Source organism: Cyrtonyx montezumae, unplaced genomic scaffold (genome assembly GCF_038088225.1).
Source record: "Cyrtonyx montezumae isolate F1298 unplaced genomic scaffold, pur_monq_1.0 scaffold_2, whole genome shotgun sequence".
Taxonomy (NCBI): domain Eukaryota; kingdom Metazoa; phylum Chordata; class Aves; order Galliformes; family Odontophoridae; genus Cyrtonyx; species Cyrtonyx montezumae.
Window position 1 is genome coordinate 17,220,892 of NW_027071936.1, and position 21,489 is coordinate 17,242,380.

At 44.1% G+C, this 21,489-nt stretch overlaps 1 protein-coding gene across 4 annotated transcripts in view; it reads left to right on the forward strand.

The window, feature by feature from the left end:
- Positions 1-21,489, forward strand: part of LEF1 (lymphoid enhancer binding factor 1) — a 51,398-nt gene that overhangs the window by 18,801 nt on the left and 11,108 nt on the right. The window contains exons 4-11 of one of the 4 annotated variants that reach the window (XM_065736509.1): positions 5,871-6,003; positions 8,951-9,041; positions 10,959-11,042; positions 12,868-12,990; positions 13,765-13,927; positions 17,193-17,300; positions 20,422-20,470; positions 21,093-21,133. In XM_065736509.1, the coding sequence (XP_065592581.1) occupies positions 5,871-6,003; positions 8,951-9,041; positions 10,959-11,042; positions 12,868-12,990; positions 13,765-13,927; positions 17,193-17,300; positions 20,422-20,470; positions 21,093-21,127 (786 nt within the window). In that variant the 3' untranslated portion in view covers positions 21,128-21,133. The remainder of the gene's footprint in view (positions 1-5,870; positions 6,004-8,950; positions 9,042-10,958; positions 11,043-12,867; positions 12,991-13,764; positions 13,928-17,192; positions 17,301-20,421; positions 20,471-21,092; positions 21,134-21,489) is intronic. The other 3 variants (XM_065736512.1, XM_065736508.1, XM_065736511.1) reach the window with 3 other exon arrangements.

Below are 21,489 nucleotides of genomic sequence, written 5' to 3' on the forward strand. Positions count from 1 at the left end.
GCCTCCATGAGGCAAGAGCATCTCTTCTTAAAAAATCCCCATTTAAAGTTGGTTATTTTCAGCCTACTTGGTCTCCATTATGGCACATGGCATTGAGTAGGCCGTGGTACGGACTTGGTGTAAACATGTACTTGGGAGTGGTCTTATTTCAAGCACTTTTCATCCCCTGCGTGTGTCATACGGAAAGGCATCTCCTGGTCAGTCACAGGAACACGGGACGGGGCTTTTTGTGGGCTCACACCAGGAGCCTTGTCCTGCATCCTGTGGGACGCAAAGAGGCCAGTGAGGAAGAGTCGCCTCATCCTGTGACGCACATCGTGGCCCTGGAGGGAACGCCAGCCCTCAGGGCTGCCCTCTGGCCACTCACTCCCACACCAAGTTCGTGTATTCATCCAATTGGTGATGTCTCATTTGCTTCAGAGGTTTTCTAGCTCATTTTGGGTGCTGGAGGATGCAGAGGACTGCCTGTGTTGAGCATTGGACCAGAGCTTGTGCAAGAGCATGGTGCCAGGTCTGTTTTGTGGAAACATTGCAGTGCTTGTGCTCATCTTGGCAAGCAGAGGATGGAGGGGGCTGTGAGCTGTGGGAAGCAATGGGAAAAAAAAGCCTTTTTGGCGATCCCATTTACCAAGGGCATATTTAGTGGAAGAGAGATGCTGCTGTTGAGCGTGTGATTTGCTGTGTGTTTCTTTGCACCTGTATATATCAAAAAAAAGAGGAACTATTCGGGGCAGACAAAGTTAAAGGAGCAGCGTGTGGGAACGGGAGCTCAGAATGAGCGCTGGCCTGTGAAGCTGTGCAGCATTTGCTGGGAACCGGTGACCATCAGAGAGACCTCACTGATGCGTCGGAGAATGAAATCAAACATCACAAAATGTTTTAACAGCAAAAGCTTTCCAAGCAAGTCTGCGGCTTTGCTGGTGATTTCATGCCCTACTGGTCGTTAGCGAGTATTTCTGAAACTAATGGGCCGTGCGACGTTAGGCATAATCTGTACACACGTGCACTGGCAGCCTGCAAATAGCAGCAGGCCTGTCCTCTCCCTGAGCAGGCTGGGAAGCATTGCCCAGCTCCCTGCACAGTGCTGCAGCACTTCGGGTCTCCCAACAGCCTTCCAGAGCAGGAGAGAACAAACAAATTAAGGAGTCGCGAGAGAGAAGAAAACTGAGATAGCAGGGGATTTCTAATCAAGCTATTTTAATGCTGGGTGTGCTTTAATCACTCACTTAATGGTGGTGCTTAATGAACACTTGAAATAAAGCATGTTTCTGTCAGAGATTCAACAGCCATGTTTTCAAAGCTGTCTTGAGGGAACTTGACTGTTCATTACAACTTTTCAGCAAAAAGCAGTCCGAGTTGTGCTATATTAATTTCCAAGATGGAAAGGGATGAAAAAATAAAGTTGCCAAAAGAAGAAGAACGTAGAGAAGCTATTAGTTTTCACACCGGTGTCACGATTAACCTGAATCAGGTCACTGATCATAATGCATCTAGATAGATGCTTATCCCAGGTTTCATCAAATCCCATTCATTCTTTTCTTTGCAGCACTCCCCTGGCTGCTGTACTCAGGTTTTCATTGAGCTGTGACTCTTTGGACTTTAAGCAGAGCAGCTTGCCCTTCGTCTGCAAGCATCCCTGCATACTGCCTGCATTTTCAGGCGTGATGCCTTGTGCTGTAAGCAGTGCCAGCTCCAGTCCAGAAAAGACCCAAGCACTGTTGGGATGCAAGGCTTCACTTTGCCACCTCATTGGGTCAAGTTTTGTGGCTGTCACCCTCCCTGTTCCCAGAACAGGAAGGATCAGCAACATAAGTGCTCTCCCACCGCCAAACTGGAAGCAAAAGACTGACACTCCTTTATTCATCTTCTATAGATCAGAATATTGCTTAGCCCCAGTTCCGAGGGGGTGATCCAGGTGGTGCTTTCAGGTGAGGCTGGAAGCAAGGCTGCAGATCCCTACCTCGATACCTGCTATCTCATTTGCTCTGCTGCAGAGTCTTGCACTTGGAGAAGGTTTTGAGAATTAAGCATGGAGCAGTCTCTTCTGTCAAGAGACTAGAAGGAGGCTGGCTTTATACATAAAACTATTTGCTGTAAATAAGTGGCTTGGGGATGAAGGGAACAATCTGACCTCTATATATCAAGCTTGCTGCTCCTCTGCAGAGCTGTCCACAGAAGGAGATTGTGTGCCTGCTCCCTGGAAGGTGGCAGATTGTAATTGCAGTTATTGCTGGCGTTGATTACCTGTTTCATCTACAAGTAACAAATTCTGTCCAGAACACCTTTCTGTTAGTCCTCTCCTTCCACCTCCAGTGCCTGTCCATGACAGCACATCTTAACTCACAGGCCTGGTTTTCACATTGCTCCCAAACCGTGCTCTTCTTGCTCTTGCATTTCTGTTGCAACAGCTGGTCATCAAAGGCATAAACCCAGAGTCAGTTTAGCCATTAAAATGCTGCCGCTATTTTGAGACTGCAACTGAAACTGCCATCTCTGTGTTTGATAAGTCTTTCTGTCTAAGAATGATTTCAGGGCTCTAGAAAGTAGCAATTAAATAGGCTAAAAAAGGCATGGATTTTCCTTGTTTTTTTTCCAGGTCAAGGTATCCTCAAATCCTCCAGCAAGTCATTGGTCCTCTTGTTTTCAGGTACTTACCTAGCAGGAGTGGAAATAGTTGGGTTTTCTGTTGGGTGTTCAGCAGAGCTATCTGCTGTTGTGTTTTCTTCTCTTAATTTAATGTTTGCTATCAAAAACCTGAAGCCCTCCTTTTCAGGAACAAAAGGGAACACATACATTTAGCTACCCAGCTTTGCTTGTGTCCCTGAAGAGTTTCTGTTGTGTCGGCTTTTTTTGTGTTGTTTTTAATTTGGATATTTTATCTTGAGTTGAGGAGACCATCTGCTAGTTCCCATACCCAACTTACAACTTGTTGACAGCAGAGGAGAAGTAAGGAGCAGGGGGCATTTGGGGTCTTTTCAGAGGTGGATCAATGCTTAAAAGGAATAAAAACAACAAGAAAGAACAGAGCTACTTCAGGTATTACTTTCAGCCTTTCATTCCACCTTCAGGCTGGGGCTGAAGCGCTCCTTCACTGGGATAACCTGACCATGGGAGCAGTGGTGAGGTGGGACGGTGGCCACGTGGGACGCAGGCTACGTGCCCCAGCAGCAGCAGCACGGCCACCTAAGTGGCTCTGCAGGGCTGGCACGGCTGCTTACTCCATCTCCCTCTGTGCACCAGCTGGAACAAATGGTCCCTGCTCCAGCCTGCCTGCCCAGTGCTGACCCGCAGGCATTTTTGCCATGGCTGGCTCGGGCTTTTTATAGTTTTTGCACACTTGTTGCATATAGGATACCTTGCAGCTTTTAGCTCAACGTTCAGGGAGGTGGATGGGATTTTTTAATTCTTTTTTTTTTTTTTCCCTCTGGTAGTCTCACGTTTCTTTAGAAGCATTTCAAAAATGAGAGAAAACCATGTCGAGGTGCCTCAATGTGTGACATTGAGGTCTTCGGGTTCATACGCCAGCAGGTTCTCAGCCTCCAAGACGAGAACGCCTTTTTTTTTTGTTTTCGTTTCATTTCGTTTCCCAGAATTGCAGGTCTTGAGCAGGGCTGCACGTTCTTTGCTTTCCTTTCTGGGGCGTGTGAGGAGGCTTGTACCTGGAGCAGAGTGAAGGCCTTCAGTGTTAGACCCCTTTTGGACAGACGTGTGACTTCTTCAGAGAGTTCTGGACATCAGATTGCGTCCTCATCTGCTCTGTAGTGTTTCTGTAGGCTGCTTCGGGTACCAGTGCGCATTGAATTTTACGTCTTGGTGTGTAGTTGCTTGTGGGAGCAGGAGGAAGCTCACTGACAAAGAAAACACATCTCAGTGAATTTCAGCAGGAGAAATGTAAGAGCTTCTTCTCATACGTGAGCCCAGTGTAGGATTTTGGCCATAATGATCAGCCATGAGAAGTTTCTGAGGTGGCAAAGCTTGGAGGAAAAATGAACACCAATAGTGGACATGTAGCAAATGGATTTCCCGCTTGGGCTGGCATGCGGGGCAGGTGTGAGATCAGCACTGATTGAGTCCTTGGGGCTTTTGAAAATAAGTCAGCAGGCCTTTCTGGCCCAGGCCAGAGCGCTCCCGTTGTTATCATTATTTGATTTTATTTTGCAGGCTGTGGCTCTGCAGACCCCAAATGCTGCTGATGGAGACACAGCCTGTTTCTGTGTTAATTTTAAGCCCAGTGACAAGCGGTTTGCTTTTCTCCTTCTCACGGTTCCGTCACCTGCTGAAAACCACAGCCGTGGTTTTTCCCCCGAGTTTAGGGGTTAAGGTGCTGAGAATTAGAAAATAAAACCAAATCTGCTGGATGCTGAGGAGCGAGGGGTGCCTGAATTGGCTTACTGCAAGGACAAACATACAACTAGCAACCCTGATACCACAGGCATGCGTGACAACTGCAGCCAATATAATGCAAAATGTTAATTACCGAAATTTGAGAAATTAATGCTGATTAGCAGCTGTGTGTGTGACCTAAATACATCTGTGCCTTGATCTTTATTCATAATGTACAGTTTACTGTTGATAAATTAATTGCTGAATGGTGGGCTGGCCTGTGACTCTCGTAGCCAAAGACCGAGGCCTGATCTGTAAATCCCTGATCTGTAAATCAGCTGAAATTTGTTGGCGTCTGTTTTGGTTGCATGTATACAGATCAGGAAGATGAAGCCAGCAGCCTGTACACCTCACCTCATAGATATTACTGAGAATTCATACTGATTTTATTATTTGGTGGCAAAAAAATGGACCTAATGCTTGTTGGCTTTAAAGCACCTACCAGTGCCGCTTTCTCTCTCTTGCAAAATATAAGACAAGGCCAAAGCTTAAATTAAAATCCTCAGGTTCTTATCTCTTTCCCACAGGAAAGCAAATCTATGTTGAAAACCGTAAAATTAAGAGGAGAGCAAGGATAGCATAATTTAGCAAAAATTCATGGCACCAGATTCTGAGCTATATGACTGGAGGGATAGGTCAGACATTAAGAAGATACTGCCTGCTAATGCAAGTTCCTTAAGGTGGTGCTCTGGAAACAAGGAAAGCAGAAAATGCGGCACCGCTTCCCATTTGCTCCTTCTTCAGCTGCTCCTACCGGCCTTAACAATAAATTGAGCTGTCCATTGAATAGCCATCCCGGTTCTAGAAGTCCAGAGAAATCCTTGGTGTGGAGTTGGAGTATTGTCACTGTGTCTATTCATGCCAGGATTTGAACAGTGAGACTCAAAACTAATTTCGTTCGGTTCCTAAATGAATTTTTTTTTTTTTTTCTTCTGTTATTTCACAGTGCTTGACAGCCTGTCCACGCTGAGATTCATCAGCAGTTTTCTCTGAAGGCCTATTGCTTTTTTTTATTTATTTATTCCCCTTTTTTTTAATTTTATTAAAAATCTGTTTGTGGCATAATGGTTTTAGCCAAGGGGAAGGGTGGCGGGGTGGAAACGAGGAGTGCCTCTCAGCGCTGGGATCGTCGCTGCGGTTCATCCTGCTGTGGGAACAGCGACTTTTGTCTCATGCAGCAGTACCGCAGAAGCACCGCGTTGGCATGGAGGAGCCCCACTGCCGTGCGGGCTTGATTCACGAGCGTGGTTCGTGGGAACATCGCCTGGCAGCGCCCACTTCGGGGCCCCACCGGGTGTTTTCAGCGCTTTGGTCTTTCCCTGGGTGAGGTGGCAGAGCTTTGCGGCTGTCCCCTGGGTGGTCAGTGGTCTCCTTCCCAAACGGCCCATCCAGAAACACCACTGCCTTTTAGCTTCAGTCATACCAACATGTAAAGACTGTGTTTTGGAAGCCGCACCTCGCTAACGCTGTTTTCCCTTCTCTTGCAGTCCAACAAGGTGCCAGTGGTACAGCCTTCCCACGCAGTTCACCCCCTCACCCCCCTTATCACCTACAGTGATGAGCACTTTTCCCCGGGCTCCCACCCATCTCACATCCCCTCCGACGTCAGCTCCAAGCAAGGTGAGCCCGCGCTGCTGGGGGGCTTTGCTTTTCATGTTTCAGAGGGAGGGCTCCCACCATGCGTGCCCGCTTTCGATTCCGCCACGATGCTGGTATTTAGCTTGGCTGTTTAAATCTTCGTGCTCTGCCTAATGTGATAATTCTGGCTTGTTTTACTCGTCAGAGCCTTTTAAAATCTCAATAAGCAGCAGCCAGTCCTCACCACCCCCCGTTGTGCCTGAGGCTTGCAGCGTGCAGACACAGAGACAGCAGTCATCCCTCACTGTCCCAAAAACTGGGGAAATGCACTTCAGCTCTGCCGTTATCTAAACCTTTCCTTTTTTTAAATCAAAATTGCATTTTATGTACTCATATTCTTGCTTTCTGAATTCTGTATAATTATTGGCATAGCTGTAGTCTAGCCACCATCACCCAACAAGAAGCTTTTTTTGTTCTGACTTTCCCTGAATGCCTTCTTTTTGTGTTGGCCTTGCTGTGCTGATAATAACATGGGCTACCTCCAGAAAATACCATAGACATGTGGCTGGGTGGTCCTTTTTCTTTAGTCCAGCCTGCAGATGTATGCACAGTTCTTTTTTTTTCAGAGAAGATGAAGGGAATGGAGACCTCATGTCCTCATTTGTCTTCCTTCTTCCTGTGAGTGCCCAGGAAAAGGAAACTTGTGGTCATTCCTTGAGGCCTCATGGGTGCTGTGTGTGTTAGACTATGGGATCTGCACCCCACAGCTGCAGCTATTGAGCGCAGGAAGTTTTGGATTATTGAATGATGGGGCGTCATTTTGCTCCTCATTTCCTGCAGACCCAACCAGGAGGCCTGATTTGTGCTTACTGGCTGTCCTCCCTTCCTGCCTCGTTCCGCTCTCTCCCCTGCCCAGCCCATCTCTCATGCGAAGCTCTGATATTTCCAGACAGGCTCTTGATTCCTCCTCTTTGCATCTGGCAAAGATGCCAATGGACAATGCAGGCCGGAGGCTTCTGCTTTTTTTTTTTTTTTTTGCTGTGACAGTCTTCTTGATGTGTGTGGTCTTCCCATTCTCCCATCCCAGCACCACCAGCATGACACAGCAGCCGCAGTGAAGTGGTCCACGCCGTTGCTGCTGAGGGAATATTTTCCCTCAGGTCCTCTGCCAAATGCCTCCTACCATTGTTTCTGTCCTTGCCTCCCACTGTGGGGCTGGAGCAAGACACTGCCTCGCTGCCCCAGCCCCAGTGCTGGGGGTCCCACAGCAGCTTGCCCCCAGCATTGCCTCTCACACCATGGGTACCTCGGGGTGGACATGTGTCTACCATCTCTCTGTAGGCAGTCAGTTCATTCTTCCCTTTTGTTTTTATTGCTTGTGACCCTCCTGAGAGCAAACCTGGCTTCGGATATTGCTGGCTGTGGGGCTGCTTCACGTTTTCCTCCCGGGCATCAGGTAGCTGGTGTTTCTCCATAAGAGGCCCAAAGTTTTGTGCATTAGGCCAGAGAGCACAGTGTCCTCACCATGGGTCAGAAATGTGCATTTTGGGAAAGGAACAGCAGCCCAGCTCTTCACACACAGCTTGGTTGGGTAGGGACAAGGTCATGTCACTGCTCCTCAGGAGCACCAGCTGTCACCAAAGATGGGAGCTGATCTTATTTTTCACCCTTTTCTAACTGCTCTGAAAGAGTGTTTGCTGTTAAAAATCCTGGAGTACATAAAATGTTCTCTTCTGTCAGCCACCAGCTGTTTTATGGCTCTGAAAAGACAACTAGCCAGAGATTTGAGCCTCAGGCTGTGGTCCTAAGCCTGGCAACTTAGCTTTTGAGGCACCAAAGAAGACAGAGTTAGCAGTAACAGCCAGTATTATTTTCCATCCTTTCCTGTACACAATCCCAAAAGATATTCCTCAATTCATTTAATTAAATTCAGAAGATTTAAATGCAAGCTATGGGGTGGGGTGGGAAGGAATCCTTGTGTCAGTCTATAAAACCAAGTCTCAAGGTAGCACACACTCGGTCTTGGGCCTTTGGAGTGTCACTACATAAATATTTAATACCCTTTTAAAGGAGCTCATTTAACACGTGAAGTCGACTTAACACTTCCTTCTCCTTCAGTCTCCTCTTCCCCAAACATATTTAAATAAACCGATGTTCTTTGCGGCCTCTGCAACTGTAATTCCTTGTCTCCTGGGGGCATGAGTTTGAGGTGAAGAATGGAAACTGGAGGTCCTTGTGGGACCAGGATTAGCATTAATCTTGAGGTGATTCTTACAATTGTAGGACTTTGTGTTCTGGGGAATGAGAGCTAATGGATCGTTTCTGATGGGACCCTTTATTTTTCCATGAAATACTACCAATGCAAAATTGACCTTGGAGCCCACAGGAGTCAACTTGATGAAGAGCTTAGTTGGAGCCAGAGTGACAATTGGAAGCCAAATGAATCATATCAAGTGTGACCATTACAGGCCTGAAAATGATTCTTAATTAACCACTGATCCTCTGTGGTAACAAGTTTCCAAAATCAGTGAATCCATAAGGGAACCAGCAAAAACGTGCGAGTAGCAATTTACCTAATCTAATGGCTCTGCTGTGCTGCCACTGGCAGTGCTTTATTTTTATTTTAGTTTGTCTTGTTATGTGCTGTTTGTTGGAGGAGTTCCTCAGGATTCTGCTGGGTTCAGTACAACCATTTAGAGGACAGTTTTGCCTAACTCACCTGATGGGAATTCTGTTGTTGTGCAGAACCTTAGGCCAGACATTTATTGTGCCGTTCCACTTATTTTCCCCCCTATATTTCCTTCTTTCCTTTACTTTTTTATTATTTGAAAGGTGGCATGAGGGGCCTTTAACACCAGCCAAACAGGTGGTTATTTCTCACTCAGAGCACTAATTCCATCGTAGTGTTGGCTGTGTTGGTTGTAAATGGTAACTTGCACTTGCAGTATTTTGAGAGGAAAGTCATTAATTCTTCTGTACTCTTTAACAGGCATGTCCAGGCATCCTCCAGCTCCTGACATCCCTACCTTCTATCCCTTGTCTCCAGGGGGGGTTGGACAGATAACACCACCTCTTGGCTGGTAAGATCTTTCAGCTTCTTTTCAGACAAGGTGCATGTTTGCACCATCCACTGGTGTTGAGTCAATCGCAGCATTAAAAAATAAGAATGTCGCTGCAGTAAGAAATAACTTATGTTATTTGAGTTTAAAAGATCAAAAAATGTTGATCTTTGAAATGAATTGAATCTGGTTTTTGAACACGTACAGAAATTGAAGTGTGTAGATTTCACTTTGAAGTCTTATGGCTCAGATTTGTGGCTCTTGGCATTTGGAAAGATAGCAGAAAACAGTTCTCAAGGAATTAAATGTAAATTTTTAATAAACAAAATTGCAATTACTGAAGGGAGGGGAGGTAAGAGAGAACTTTGAAGTGTGTGAGGTGGGGGGGAATCTTGAAACTGCACCAGAACGGAGAACTAACTTTTGTAGTCTGCTGCTTTCTTCAGTATGGAGAAAAGCCTCAGTTATTAGGAGTTATTACTTCACTCTTCTTGCTAATATTAGCACGCATAAGATCTTTCTGTGCCATTCAGAGCATCGTTTTCCTTTTGGAGGAAATACATGGTACTTTCAGAATGTAATCTGTTTGGCAAGATGCTTCATGTCTGCTTGGAGTAGATACGTACTCGCCCCTCAGTTCTCTCAGAGCAGGGAATAAGTAAACAGCAACAATTTCAGTGCTTCAGAATCCTTATCTCAACTAATCTCTGCCCACACAAGAGACATAGATTTTTTTCATGTGTCTGTGTATGAGCGGAAAACATAATCCAGATGATAACAGGCGGAGAAAGTAGAGACCGAAGATGGTTAAGTGCTGCGTTGCTGGCAAATCTCGCAGGAAGTGCCACATGCCTTTTTGGAGCAAATTGTTATCAGGTACAAAACTAAAATATGGAAGCATCTGACTCCTCATTCATTGCTGCTAGGCTGACTCACCGCCTCCACCACCAGCAGGCAGTTCCTGGCATTCATTTTAAAGATGTGGTCCATCATTTCTTTTGAATGGCTTCATGATGCAGAGGCTGGTGGGGAGGGGAGTGGCTTAACTGGAATGAGAAAGAAGAAGAGCTGTGATTTTACAAGGTTTGGGAATGTGTTCAGTGGTGCTCACTGACAGCTGGACATACCCGGCCATCCCTTATGCTCCACGGCTTTCAGCTCCTTCATGTGCAGAAGTGCTGCCGGGACTTCCTCCAACCTCTAAGCACTGCTCATTTCCAGTAATTTAGTCCAAGTGTGACACAGATACCCTGAAGCCTACAATTGCCACTATCCATTTCTTCCCCCTCTGCTTCTGAAAAGCTGATCTACCAGCGAGTAGCTCTTGGAACAGGATTGGTGCATGTGATGATCTTGCTGGGCTGGCTCAGGTACTAGGGGTGAACTCGGTAAGGCTGAACTTCCAAGTAGTTAAGGTGCACTTGTGTTGCTCTTGGGCTTTTTATCATACCCGAGTATAGATTCTTAAAGAACTGGCCACTTGTTCCTCTCTATAGAATACACAAATGAAGAAAGTCCTGAGATATCACAGACTTATGAAACTGTTTTAAAACATTTTCTTTCTTGATAATTCGTATTCTACTGTTCTTGCTTTGAGCTACATAGGGAATATTTGGAACAAAATGTCTCTTTCGTAAGAGCTAGTTAACCAAATCTGATTTCAGTGTTTCTAAAACTAGGTCCTAGTGTGTGTTCTGGAGGAGGAAGGCTGGTTGTTTTGCTTTCCTCTCCAGTAGAAACCTAGACTGGGAATCTTTCATTAGTGAAAGACAAAGTCCTAAGTATTCAAAGCTAATAAACACTTGAACACAGCAGAACTCTTGAAAATTTTGACTATTTTTGTTTCACCCTGAGTTCCCATCAAGTGCTTACAACTCTAGAGTTACTACTGAGTACCGTATCATATGATTGATGGGTTCCTTTCTTCTGTGACCTCAGGCAAGGTCAGCCTGTATATCCCATCTCGAGTGGATTCAGGCAGCCCTACCCATCCTCACTCTCAGTCGACCCTTCCATGTCCAGGTAGGTGTAGGAGGTGAATGACTGACTGGGGAGTAACTGCTGGCATTAGAGGGCAAGTTGCTCTTCTGCTTGCATCTTGGTCTGCCTTTGCTTGCTTTTCAGTCAGCTAAAACTTTACGCATACACTTTTTATTTAACGTATTTGTGTATAAAACAGTTTGCCTGGATCCCACACTGGTTTCATTCAGCATTTTTTTGTCAGTTTCTGAAGTATCACAATTAGGAGCACCAGTAAATTGTCAGCAATTAATTGATCTGTTTCATCTGAAATGAGTCATTAGTTCCTTTCCAGATGCAACACATAACATGCATACTTTGGTTTTACTCATACAAGTATGAAACCAGGTGGATTGTTACTCTCATTCTGTAGTTTTAATTTCAAAGTTGTTGGTAATTAGTCTTGAATCATTTAGATATCACTCCACATAGAAACTTGCTCACAAATAGATATTTCATAGCCCAAAGCCACTAATGGCAGGGATTGCCAACACAATGTATTTGTGCTGGTGTGTGACTCAGGCACTGTGTCTTTATGTTAAGTGCAAGCAAGCAATGCTAACTGAGACTTGGCCATGACACACTCCAGACCTCCTCTCCTCTGCTTTTGCACTCTGAAGACAGCTTCTGCATCCTGTGCTTGGTGTACACAAGGTTGCAATATACCATTCCTGTTTCTTTCCTGTGACCTGTAGAAGACACATCCTCTTGCACGAGGAATTAAGACAGGCCACTTGATAAGTGGTAGGTCCTCTTGCCCCTGTCTGTCTGGGTTCCTTTGGATTATTGCTGTCCCTTCATTTCTTTGCAGTGGAATGACAAGCATGCGCTCGCCAGGTGATTGGGAAGAAAAGCCACTCTTTCTCTGTAATAAAATCAGCTGATTTGGTTACAGGGCTTTGTGTTTGCTTTATTTTGATGGAGTGGAGGAAAAGACCAAAGGGACCTGAGGAAAGAGGCTGAATGCAATTCCTTAACCAGCACTCATTCAGCAAAGCTTTAGCGCATGAGCTTGCTTGTGATGTTACTGGAGCACTCCATCAGTCCAAAGCACGTAGGTTTTTGTGTGCCTTTGGGCATGCAGCACTCAGCACCCTGGAGGTCTGTCTCAGCCATCCTTGAGGAGGAACTGGATTCGCAGGGTGGGATGATTGAGTTAGTGGTGCTGGTTTGTTTTCTGTTTTCCTTCTTGTACAGGTGGAAGGAAGGTTAATTTAGGACAAAAAATCTTTCTCTCTCTTTTTTTTTTTTTTTACTTTTTTAATTCCTTCTTCTAGAATATAGGAATTTTTTATCAGTATTATTTCGTGAGGAAGACAGTGAGTTTAGGTGAAGTGATGTTAAAATCTTTTAGTTTAAGTACCTTGGATTCTTTACAGACATGTCAGGGACTTCTTGAAAAGACTTCTTTTATTTTATTTGTTTCTGCATGGCAATGCCCTCTTTTGCATTGGCTGGTGGTGGTTATTCTATGAGTCTTTATATCTTCGTGTGGAAATACAGTTTTTGGTTTAAAAAAAAGTGTATTTTTATTGCTAGTCAGTGCAATGGTACAACCATTAAATGTTTCTCATGTGCATTGATAAAACATTGCCTGAAAGGTAATAAAAGATCTTCCTTAAAACTAAAATGGTGACTTTTTTTTTTCTTGAATAAACCAGATACAATGCACAAATCTTAGCCAAATATTTTCCATGTGGTCTTAAAGAATTGTCTTTCCATTACAAGTTCTGTAGTGTTTGCATTCCCCGGGCATCCCACTGCTGTCATATTTGTTTGATGCCTATCTTCAGTAGGGTTACAGACCTTCCTTTGTTTTCTCTTCTAGGTTTTCACATCACATGATTCCCGGTCCTCCAGGCCCTCACACAACTGGAATCCCTCACCCAGCTATTGTAACACCTCAAGTAAAACAAGAACATCCGCACAACGACAGTGAGCTAATGCATGTGTGAGTCTGACTTTCTGCACTAGCCCTTTATCTATAGATGCTAGAAAACTAAGTCTATCTGGGGAAGAGTCAAAGTTAAAACGGAACAGCCATAGAAAAAGCAACAAGCACCTTACAAGACCTCTCTGAATATTAACTCTTCTCCTATAACCAAGAGAGTTGAACTAGATGACCTTTAAGGATCCCTTCCAATTCAAACAATTCTGTGCATCCAGCATCTAGAAGAGGCTACTGTTTTAGAAGGGTAATGAAGCCATTTGTCATTCCAATTCAGCACTCCTAAGCTATGAGCAGCAATCATCTTGATTGCAATATAGTTGAGCATCTGTCTACATGAGGATGGTGCCTAAGTATGAATTCACAAGCTTTTTCAGGAAACAGTATTAACTGTGAAATCTACTAGTAGAAAGGCCTCAGAAAGAAGTAGGCAAAGAGCTATAGTCCTGCTTAAAACAGTGCCCTGTTAGAATAGCAGACATAACTATTCAAAAAGAGAACTGAGATAGGTGATGAATTTGGAGCAGATTCACAGATCAAATGTTATTTGCTAGAGAATGTTAACTTGATATCCTCCCTGAGTTTTACATTCAGTCAGTTCTCTAAAAAGACATGAAAGGGGGTGAGACATGACCACTGAAATTCACATTCTTACCATTTATTTGCTACTGTAACCACTGGTTATTGGAAATTTCCATTGGGTTTGGGTTTTTTTTTAGGCTGAAGGTAAATAGATGTTTTTTTTCCCTCCTTCTCCCTTCCCCCACCACGTTTTAGGAAGCCTCAGCACGAACAGAGAAAAGAACAAGAGCCAAAAAGACCTCATATTAAGAAACCTCTGAATGCTTTCATGTTGTACATGAAAGAAATGAGAGCGAACGTTGTAGCAGAGTGTACTCTGAAAGAAAGCGCAGCTATCAACCAGATTCTTGGCAGAAGGGTATGTACAGAAGGGTGTGTGTGTGCACTCACGTGTGCTGCTAATTTGTGTGTTTCTCTTTAGTGAGTGTGATGGCTCGTTTTCTGCTTGAGGTGCTAACTAATGTGCAGCTATCAATTAGCTATAGAAGATAAAACAGGCGACTAAAAATAAAAGCAGTGTCTTGATTTTTTTCTTTTTTTCTTTTCTTTGGAATGATTCTCATCATCCAGTTGGTGTCGGTTCCGTTCGTGTCGCATGTCAGCACCTCAGGCGGGAAACACTCTCGTCCACACGTGGAAGGAACATTTAGATCGTGCTCTAGGTCCTCCCTTAGGCTGGCATTTGTCAGGAGGGGCTCATTCAAAGATAAACGCTGAATGCCAACAGGGATAGAACTGAAAAATGAATGCAGTGCAGGTCTGACTGTAAAACCATGGAGAAGGGGAGGGACATTCAGTCCCACGCCTGCTCCATGAAAGCCAGTTTTCTCAGGGACTTGTCAGGTGTTGACTAAAGCCACCAGACAAGTACTGATGGTCCCAGCACATGTCCCAGAGCCTCTCAGTAGCCTTGCTGAGAGCCATTTGCTTTTGTGGCACTGTAGGCATGTTTTGTACTATCCGTGCTCTGAAAAAATGCAGGCCAACCCACAATTACATACTTTGTGTTCAGTCTAAGTATGGTTCCTGCAAAGGGAATGCACCATAGATAAATGCCCATTTTAGTACCGATTGTACCAAAAATTAAAAAAGGGTGACATCTGTAATAAGAAGTATGGATTCTTCAGATTCCCTTGCTCAGTGAGCACCTTTTTGGACCACTTGTTATGTGAGTATCAAGAGGCACTAAAACTCCCTGAAAACCCCGTGCTTTTAAGTGGTAAGTCAGTACAGAGTTTTAGCCATCTGAAGCCTTTTTTTTCCCTCCCAAACAATGCAGAAATCTCTTGTTACCTGTCCCGGTTCCTTTGGTTTCTTCTTTCTCTCTGATGTTTTTGTTGCTTCTTCTTAAATGACAGCTCAGTGCTCATGTCTTCCATTCTTGAACACGGGTCCCTATGATCGTGTTTTCATTCTTACTCCCTCAGTAGTTCATCTTAGTTGCTGAGTATGTCTTGACCTGAATGATGGCAGTGGCTCATTTATCTCCCATTTTGCTAATGAATCAAACCTCTGTGCTTTTTTCATTGCTTTGACTTCTATTTCCATAAAAGTACTTCTGGTTCTGCTTTTCTGTGGTAGAAGTGTATGACTTATCCCATAGAATTGCTTGGTGGTTAATTATTATCAAATGTTTTGTTTTCAATCATCCTCTTCCCTGTACACTGTATTCTGTGCTGCTTTGGAACAGGAGCCTCTGTTCTCAGGAGCTGACACCTTGCATGCTGCTGGGCCCTCTGATGCCATCACTTAGTCAGAAAGTTCAACGTAGGAGATCCTCGTCTTTAACCAAGGAGAGCTTCTTTCTCCCCACCCCTATGCCTCTGGTTCTAGGTCTCATCTCAGCACTTCTTCATGCCCAGCAAGGGTCAAAGCATGAAACACTCTGAGTGAAACAGGAGCCTTATGGACCTTCCAGGTCTGCAGTGTGGAAGGATGCCAGCTTCCTAGAAAAAGCCTTCTAACACAGAATGTTCTCTGCATGTTTCGGAATCCCAGTTTTGCTCTTCACCAGCTCAGAGGGTTTTAAATGTAGGCACTGAAGCCAGCAAGAAATGAAAGACTGGCAGCATTGCCATACAAGAACCAGTTTCGTAACTCTAGGAACAAGTGACACGAGGAAATGAACAAGAATGGGCCAGGCAGATATAGAAAGGCTCCATATAACCTGTAAAAACTTCCGACAATGTGCTGAGTGAAAAACAAAGTTTCCACTCTTAGATCTTTTACCTTCACGTTTCTGGTAAGGCAGCTGTTCTCTGCCTGTCCTCTTGGTACCAGCAAATAATGTCTGGAGAAAAAGAGGCTGTCCCTTTATTTTATTCTGTTAAGGTTTTTCACTTCATTCACACTGACCCAGAAATGTTCTGCCTGTCATGGAGGCAGTCTGACCCTTCTTGTCCCATACTGAAATTTGGCTGCCTCAGTTGTTTATGTGGAATTTGTCCCACAGTTGTAACTTGTTTTTTTGTTGCATTACCTGATATTGACTGGTTAGACACAAATGAAAAATGCTCACTCCTCATTCCTTAAATGCTCAGAACCTTCCAGTTTTTGAATGCATGCGTGGAATATGAGGGCTGCAAATAGGCTGAGCTGCTGTGCTTCAAACATGCCAAGTCAAGGCAAACCAGCTCTGTAGTTCACATCTTCTGACGTGTAACAAAACAGTATCTTAAATCAGATGTGATTTGACCTGAAATTGTGATTCTCCGAATTATTCTTGCGTGAGTGTCTCACTGATTTCATGTCTGTGTTTTTAATACCTTTCTTTTTATAATGTGCCCCACATCACTATTCCTCTCTGTCCCAGCGCATATTATCAAAGTCAAACAAGACACTGAAAGCTGCAGCAGCGAAGCTGATTCTGACTAAAACTCCTTTTGTCTTTTTGGCTCAGGTCTGATTCAGCAACTACAAAAGGATTAGATACCAGTGTAGACGGTGCCTTTTCCACCGTGCAGGTTTTTGGTTAATTTATTGTTTTTCAAATTAGGTAAAAAGAGCAGGAAATTTATCCTTTTTTGGCCACAGAGGTCAACTCATGATGTTTGGAAGACTGTAGTTTTGTGGTGCTTGCTTCTTAGAAACTTTCTGCAGTTGCCATTCTCTTTTCTTCTGTTACAACCACAAGAAAGCAGAAGGCAGGTACCTTGGAGCTCAGTGTGTAGCAGTTGACATTGGAACAGGAGCCTCTTGGTGCTCTGTGAACCCTTCATGACAACAAAGACTTGCGTGCAGCTGCTGCGCAAAAGCAGAATAGCAAACCCTTCTGTGATCAGTGCCCTTTCAAAGCAGCATGAACCTGCTGTTTTGTCAAGAACTAGAATATTTTTTGCTTTTGTGTGTGTGCGTCATGTTGGGAGAGCATGGTTCTTCGAGTGGATTATATGGTGAGCCCGTTTCCATAAATGATTTTTGTCTTGCTCAAGGCAGTTGGCAGTTACAGAGTTGACAAATGCCTGAAAGTTGTTTAATAAACATGGGTGCTTGTAACTGCTAATGAATTTCATTATTGCAATGGAGAAGAACCAAATAAAAGTCTCAAAAATACTTGCTCATGTCATCTGTTGCTTAGCTATGAGTTATTTCCTGGTCTAATGCTGTGTTTATTTGGTTTGCAGTGGCATGCTCTCTCTCGTGAAGAACAAGCAAAATATTATGAACTAGCTCGTAAAGAAAGGCAGCTACACATGCAGCTTTATCCAGGCTGGTCTGCAAGAGACAACTACGTAAGTCATTCTCTTGAAGCTTCTTTTCAAATTAACTTCCTTCCCCTAACAGGTGTTTTTCCTGTTTGTCTTTCAACATGTATCTTATGGAAAGCTCTGATAGGAGGGATGGTGAGCAGACATAAGCCTGATATTTGTGTGTGCTTCAGACATCCAGAGATTCTGGGATGTTGTTGATATCTTAGGATAGTCACAATTTTTGAGGGAAAAATTTAACACAGAAGGATTTTCTAAGGTAATCAGTGCTCTGAAAACTGAAGCCTGAAAGCTCAAGTACAGCTGTGAATTTTCCATAATGTCATGTGATTACCTGATATCCAGAAATCTTCTGTAGACAGGAGATAAAAAAAGAGAAGCCTCCCTTTCAGGAGGACAAAAGCCAGGGGAGTTGCTGCACGCTGAATTTTAGTTGAAAGTAATTCAGGACAGTCCATCTCAGAAATAAAGCCTGGAAGACTTGTATAAATAAATCTTATGACAGGTTCTGCTTTTACACAGTTTGGCAAAGCTAAGAAATTTGGCAAAGTTTTTTTTTTTTTTTTAATTACTCATGTTTTATCATTAAATGTCAAACAGGCACTACTCCACACCACACAGCTCGCACTGCACAATTACACGATTGTTCTGCCTGTGAGTGGTCAGTGGAGTTGTATATTAATGTAATGTAGCACGAAAGCCACAGTCCCAATGATCTGACTCCAGCCTAAGATGTGGGCTCCCTTCTGTCCCCTGTCAGCTGTGACATTTAGTGTGATAGGTAGTGTACATGCTGTATGTGGCTCTGCTTCCCATCTGTAATGGGTGGCCAGTAGCATTTTCTGTTTCAGTGATGCCTTATGGATATTGAAGATTTTGAGGCAGCTGAATACAGCATTAACAGAGGCTACAGAAGTACCCAACATTTCCAGTGCAGCACAGCAACTCTTCAACTTAAAGTTTTCATTGTAAGCCTGAGTTTCTTAGGGAGATTTTTGGCATGGAAAGTATCGACACGGAAGCCACGTGATCATCTGTGAAGCAAAAGCCTTGGTCTTGATGACATCCATGCCCAGTTCTGTAAGCACAGGTGCTACTGTAAGCACTGGCAGCCTGATTCGGCCCAGTTTATTGTCTTCTTTCCTAGCAGATGAGCTGTCATGTCCTTGTGCAGGTGGGGTTTACTTCAAGTAACCAGACCATGTCAACAGATATGTTTTGAAATGCATCTGGGAACAAACAGGGTCCTACTGAAGCATTCCCTGCAATGAGGGGACTTCAGTTGTCTTGAAGTTACTGGCTGGAAAATCAGATTATTTTGCAGCAGTGCTAAATTGGCGTCAGCCTTCCCTGTGGTGGCTGGCTTTTAAAGTTCCAGAAAGGTACCTTTAGGTAGCTTACATTTACGTGGGGAATAGTGACTGTCCTGTGATGCTCAGGCACGTTGACTTCATGAACTCGATGTATTTTGCCACAGCACAAGCTGTGGACCTGCCATTTCATACATGCACTGATAGACATTTTGAGTGTATAAGGTGGCACGCAAGAATTCTCTCTTTGATGTGCTTCCTACTTATATCCTGTGTAGCATTGCAGCTCTGACATGCTCCAGTCCTCTATATTATGGCAGAGTATCCTGCTAGTGTTCCCCCTGCAGCCCTCTCTGCCTCTCCAGGATTGCCAGTACATGTTGCAGCAGCTGTGAGAAGGTGATGAGAGTTGATCGCAGTTTATCACTGAATCTTTTTGGGGTCGAACTCACCATTTTTTTCCTTCATTTTTGCCAACATGCAGTCAAAAATGACACTACTGATCTATCAGAGGGATTACTGCAGTATTTTCAGAGATCAGAGTGACTTGGGGATGATGTGTTGTCAATATCTGGGTGCTTTATTATGTTTTTTATTATTGACGTCAAACGTTGTCCCTCAAATTTGTATGATAGCCATGAGAAGCACAGTATTTTCATAATGAGGTAGTGTCTGTGTATGCTGGAGTGGTCGCAAACTGCTTCTTTTGGGAAGGCTGACAATTAGTTTTCAGCTGTTTTTCAGTTTTCCTTTTCCTTCTCCTTCTCCTTCACTTGGTGTAGGGAACCTGCTTTGGCAGGGGGGTTGGACTTGATGATCTCTTGAGGTCCCTTCCAACCCCTGTGATTCTGTGATTCTCCTTCTTCCCTTCCTTTTCCCTTTTCTCTTCCCTTCTCTACTGTTTTCCCTTAAAAAAAAAAAAAAAAAAAAAAAAAAAAGCTGTGATTGACAAGACTGCCAATACAGGGCAGTAAGGAGAAGTCATATGGAAGAATGTCGAGGTGGCAATTAGGGTGATACAGCATGACTGAGGTTTAAAATTGTGGGTTTGAGCCGATCCTTTGTTCTCTGTCAGCCCTTGAGACCTGGGCACTCTGGCCTTTTTGATAGCCGGGGGAGCGAGGGAGGGCCGATTCTGCGTGTGGGTTGGCACGATGGCTGTGCTGACACACTGGTGCCAGCGTGGTGGCCAGGACAGACAGCTGCCTGGCAGCCATTCTTGTCCTGCCCTCGCTCAGCCAAGGGCTCTCGCTGCACACCAGCCTGGTATTTGTGTGGGACACTCCTGATTGTGCAAGCATGGCCATCCAGGATTTGGCTTTTGTTAAGTTAGAGGCGTTATCAGAACAGTTGTAGTTGGCTGGTTTGCACCCTGGGGACAAGTCGTGGTTATCCTAGGTATTTTCAGCACCCTGTCTGCTGTTGCCATGTATGACAGCGTAAGTACCTGAATGTGTGAAGAATTCTTGTAAGATTCATAAATTAGGATATCAGCATATGTGTCATCAGTTTATTAAGCATGAGAAGTCTTTTAGATGCTTGCGGCTGACAGTGTTAGTTGAAGAGCTGCCAGAAATTGTACTTCCATGTGGATACAAAAATGTGTATTGCTCATGTGCGTATTTCTCCTTAGATACTGGGAGCAGTACCCTCGTTACCATTGACACAGTTGAAGGTGGGTTAGAAGAGGTTTTAGCTACCCCCAAAACAATTGTGTTTTTTAACTAACCACTTTTCTCAGTGTCCAGATGGCTTTCATTTCTATGCTGTGAGGCAAGGAGGGCAGAAATACAGTGTTTGTGTGTAATGGGATGGTAACATCACCTGTTTTGCAGGGGAAGAAAAAGAAGAGGAAGAGAGAAAAGTTGCAGGAATCAGCATCAGGTAGGCCATGTCCAGCTCTTAGTACTTGCTTCAGCTATATTTCAGACACCAGGGCTCACACCATTTAATTTTTACATGCTGCTCTCTAACACTTGCTTCTGACCGATGTTCTAAAAGATACTTCACTTCGAATGTGAGCCTGTAAAAATGCACACAATACGTGTTTCCTTTCCTTCACGCCTTTCCTGACTGCATCAACATCTGTGTCTGAAGTTACTCGTGTGATTGCTGTCCTGCTTTGCTTTACCTTTGCTTTTCTCCCCATCATCCTTAGACTTAACCTCTCAAATGTCGCGTGGGATTACTGGACGCTGGAAAGTTCACGCTGACCTTTTTGTAGCCGCTTTGGTTTTTATCAACTGGATTTTATGTTTCTGTGTACACTAACAGCTGCCTGGTAGGATGGCTAAAAGCATCAGTGAGGTCTCCTCTTTGGCTTTAAAATACAGGAAGAGAAACTGTTTCCCCCAACAAAAATGGCTGGTATAAGAACCATGAAAAGAAAAATGAAAAAATAAAAACACACGCCAAAAAAAAATGTTATGCCGTAGCAAACAAACTTATTTGGAATGTGCAAAAACTCTGTAACAGTAATTTGTTAAAGGAAAACAATCTTCTACAGGTACAGGCCCCAGAATGACAGCTGCCTACATCTGAAGCATGGTAAGAACATCTCTAAAGCTTTCCTGATAAAACTGATTTGTAAAATGAGCTTTCTTATCAATTTTATGCAATAACATGAATTTAGCCAAAAGTGGCAGAAGTATCATATCCCAAAGCTAACGTTACTTTGACTTCTGATGGTTTTTATACCGGCTATCCATTAGGTGTTCACCATTTCACTTCTTAACCTCAGTATTTCCAAACTGACCGTACCTCACTGACTTGCTGCAGTCCGCCTGTGGAGCACGGGGTTGGGCTTATTAAGCACTGCAAACCATCCCAGCCAGAGAAATGCTGCAGTTCCCAATGAGTGTGTTGGAAGCTGGCTTCAGAGCGGGTTTTCTGCTGACACTGGC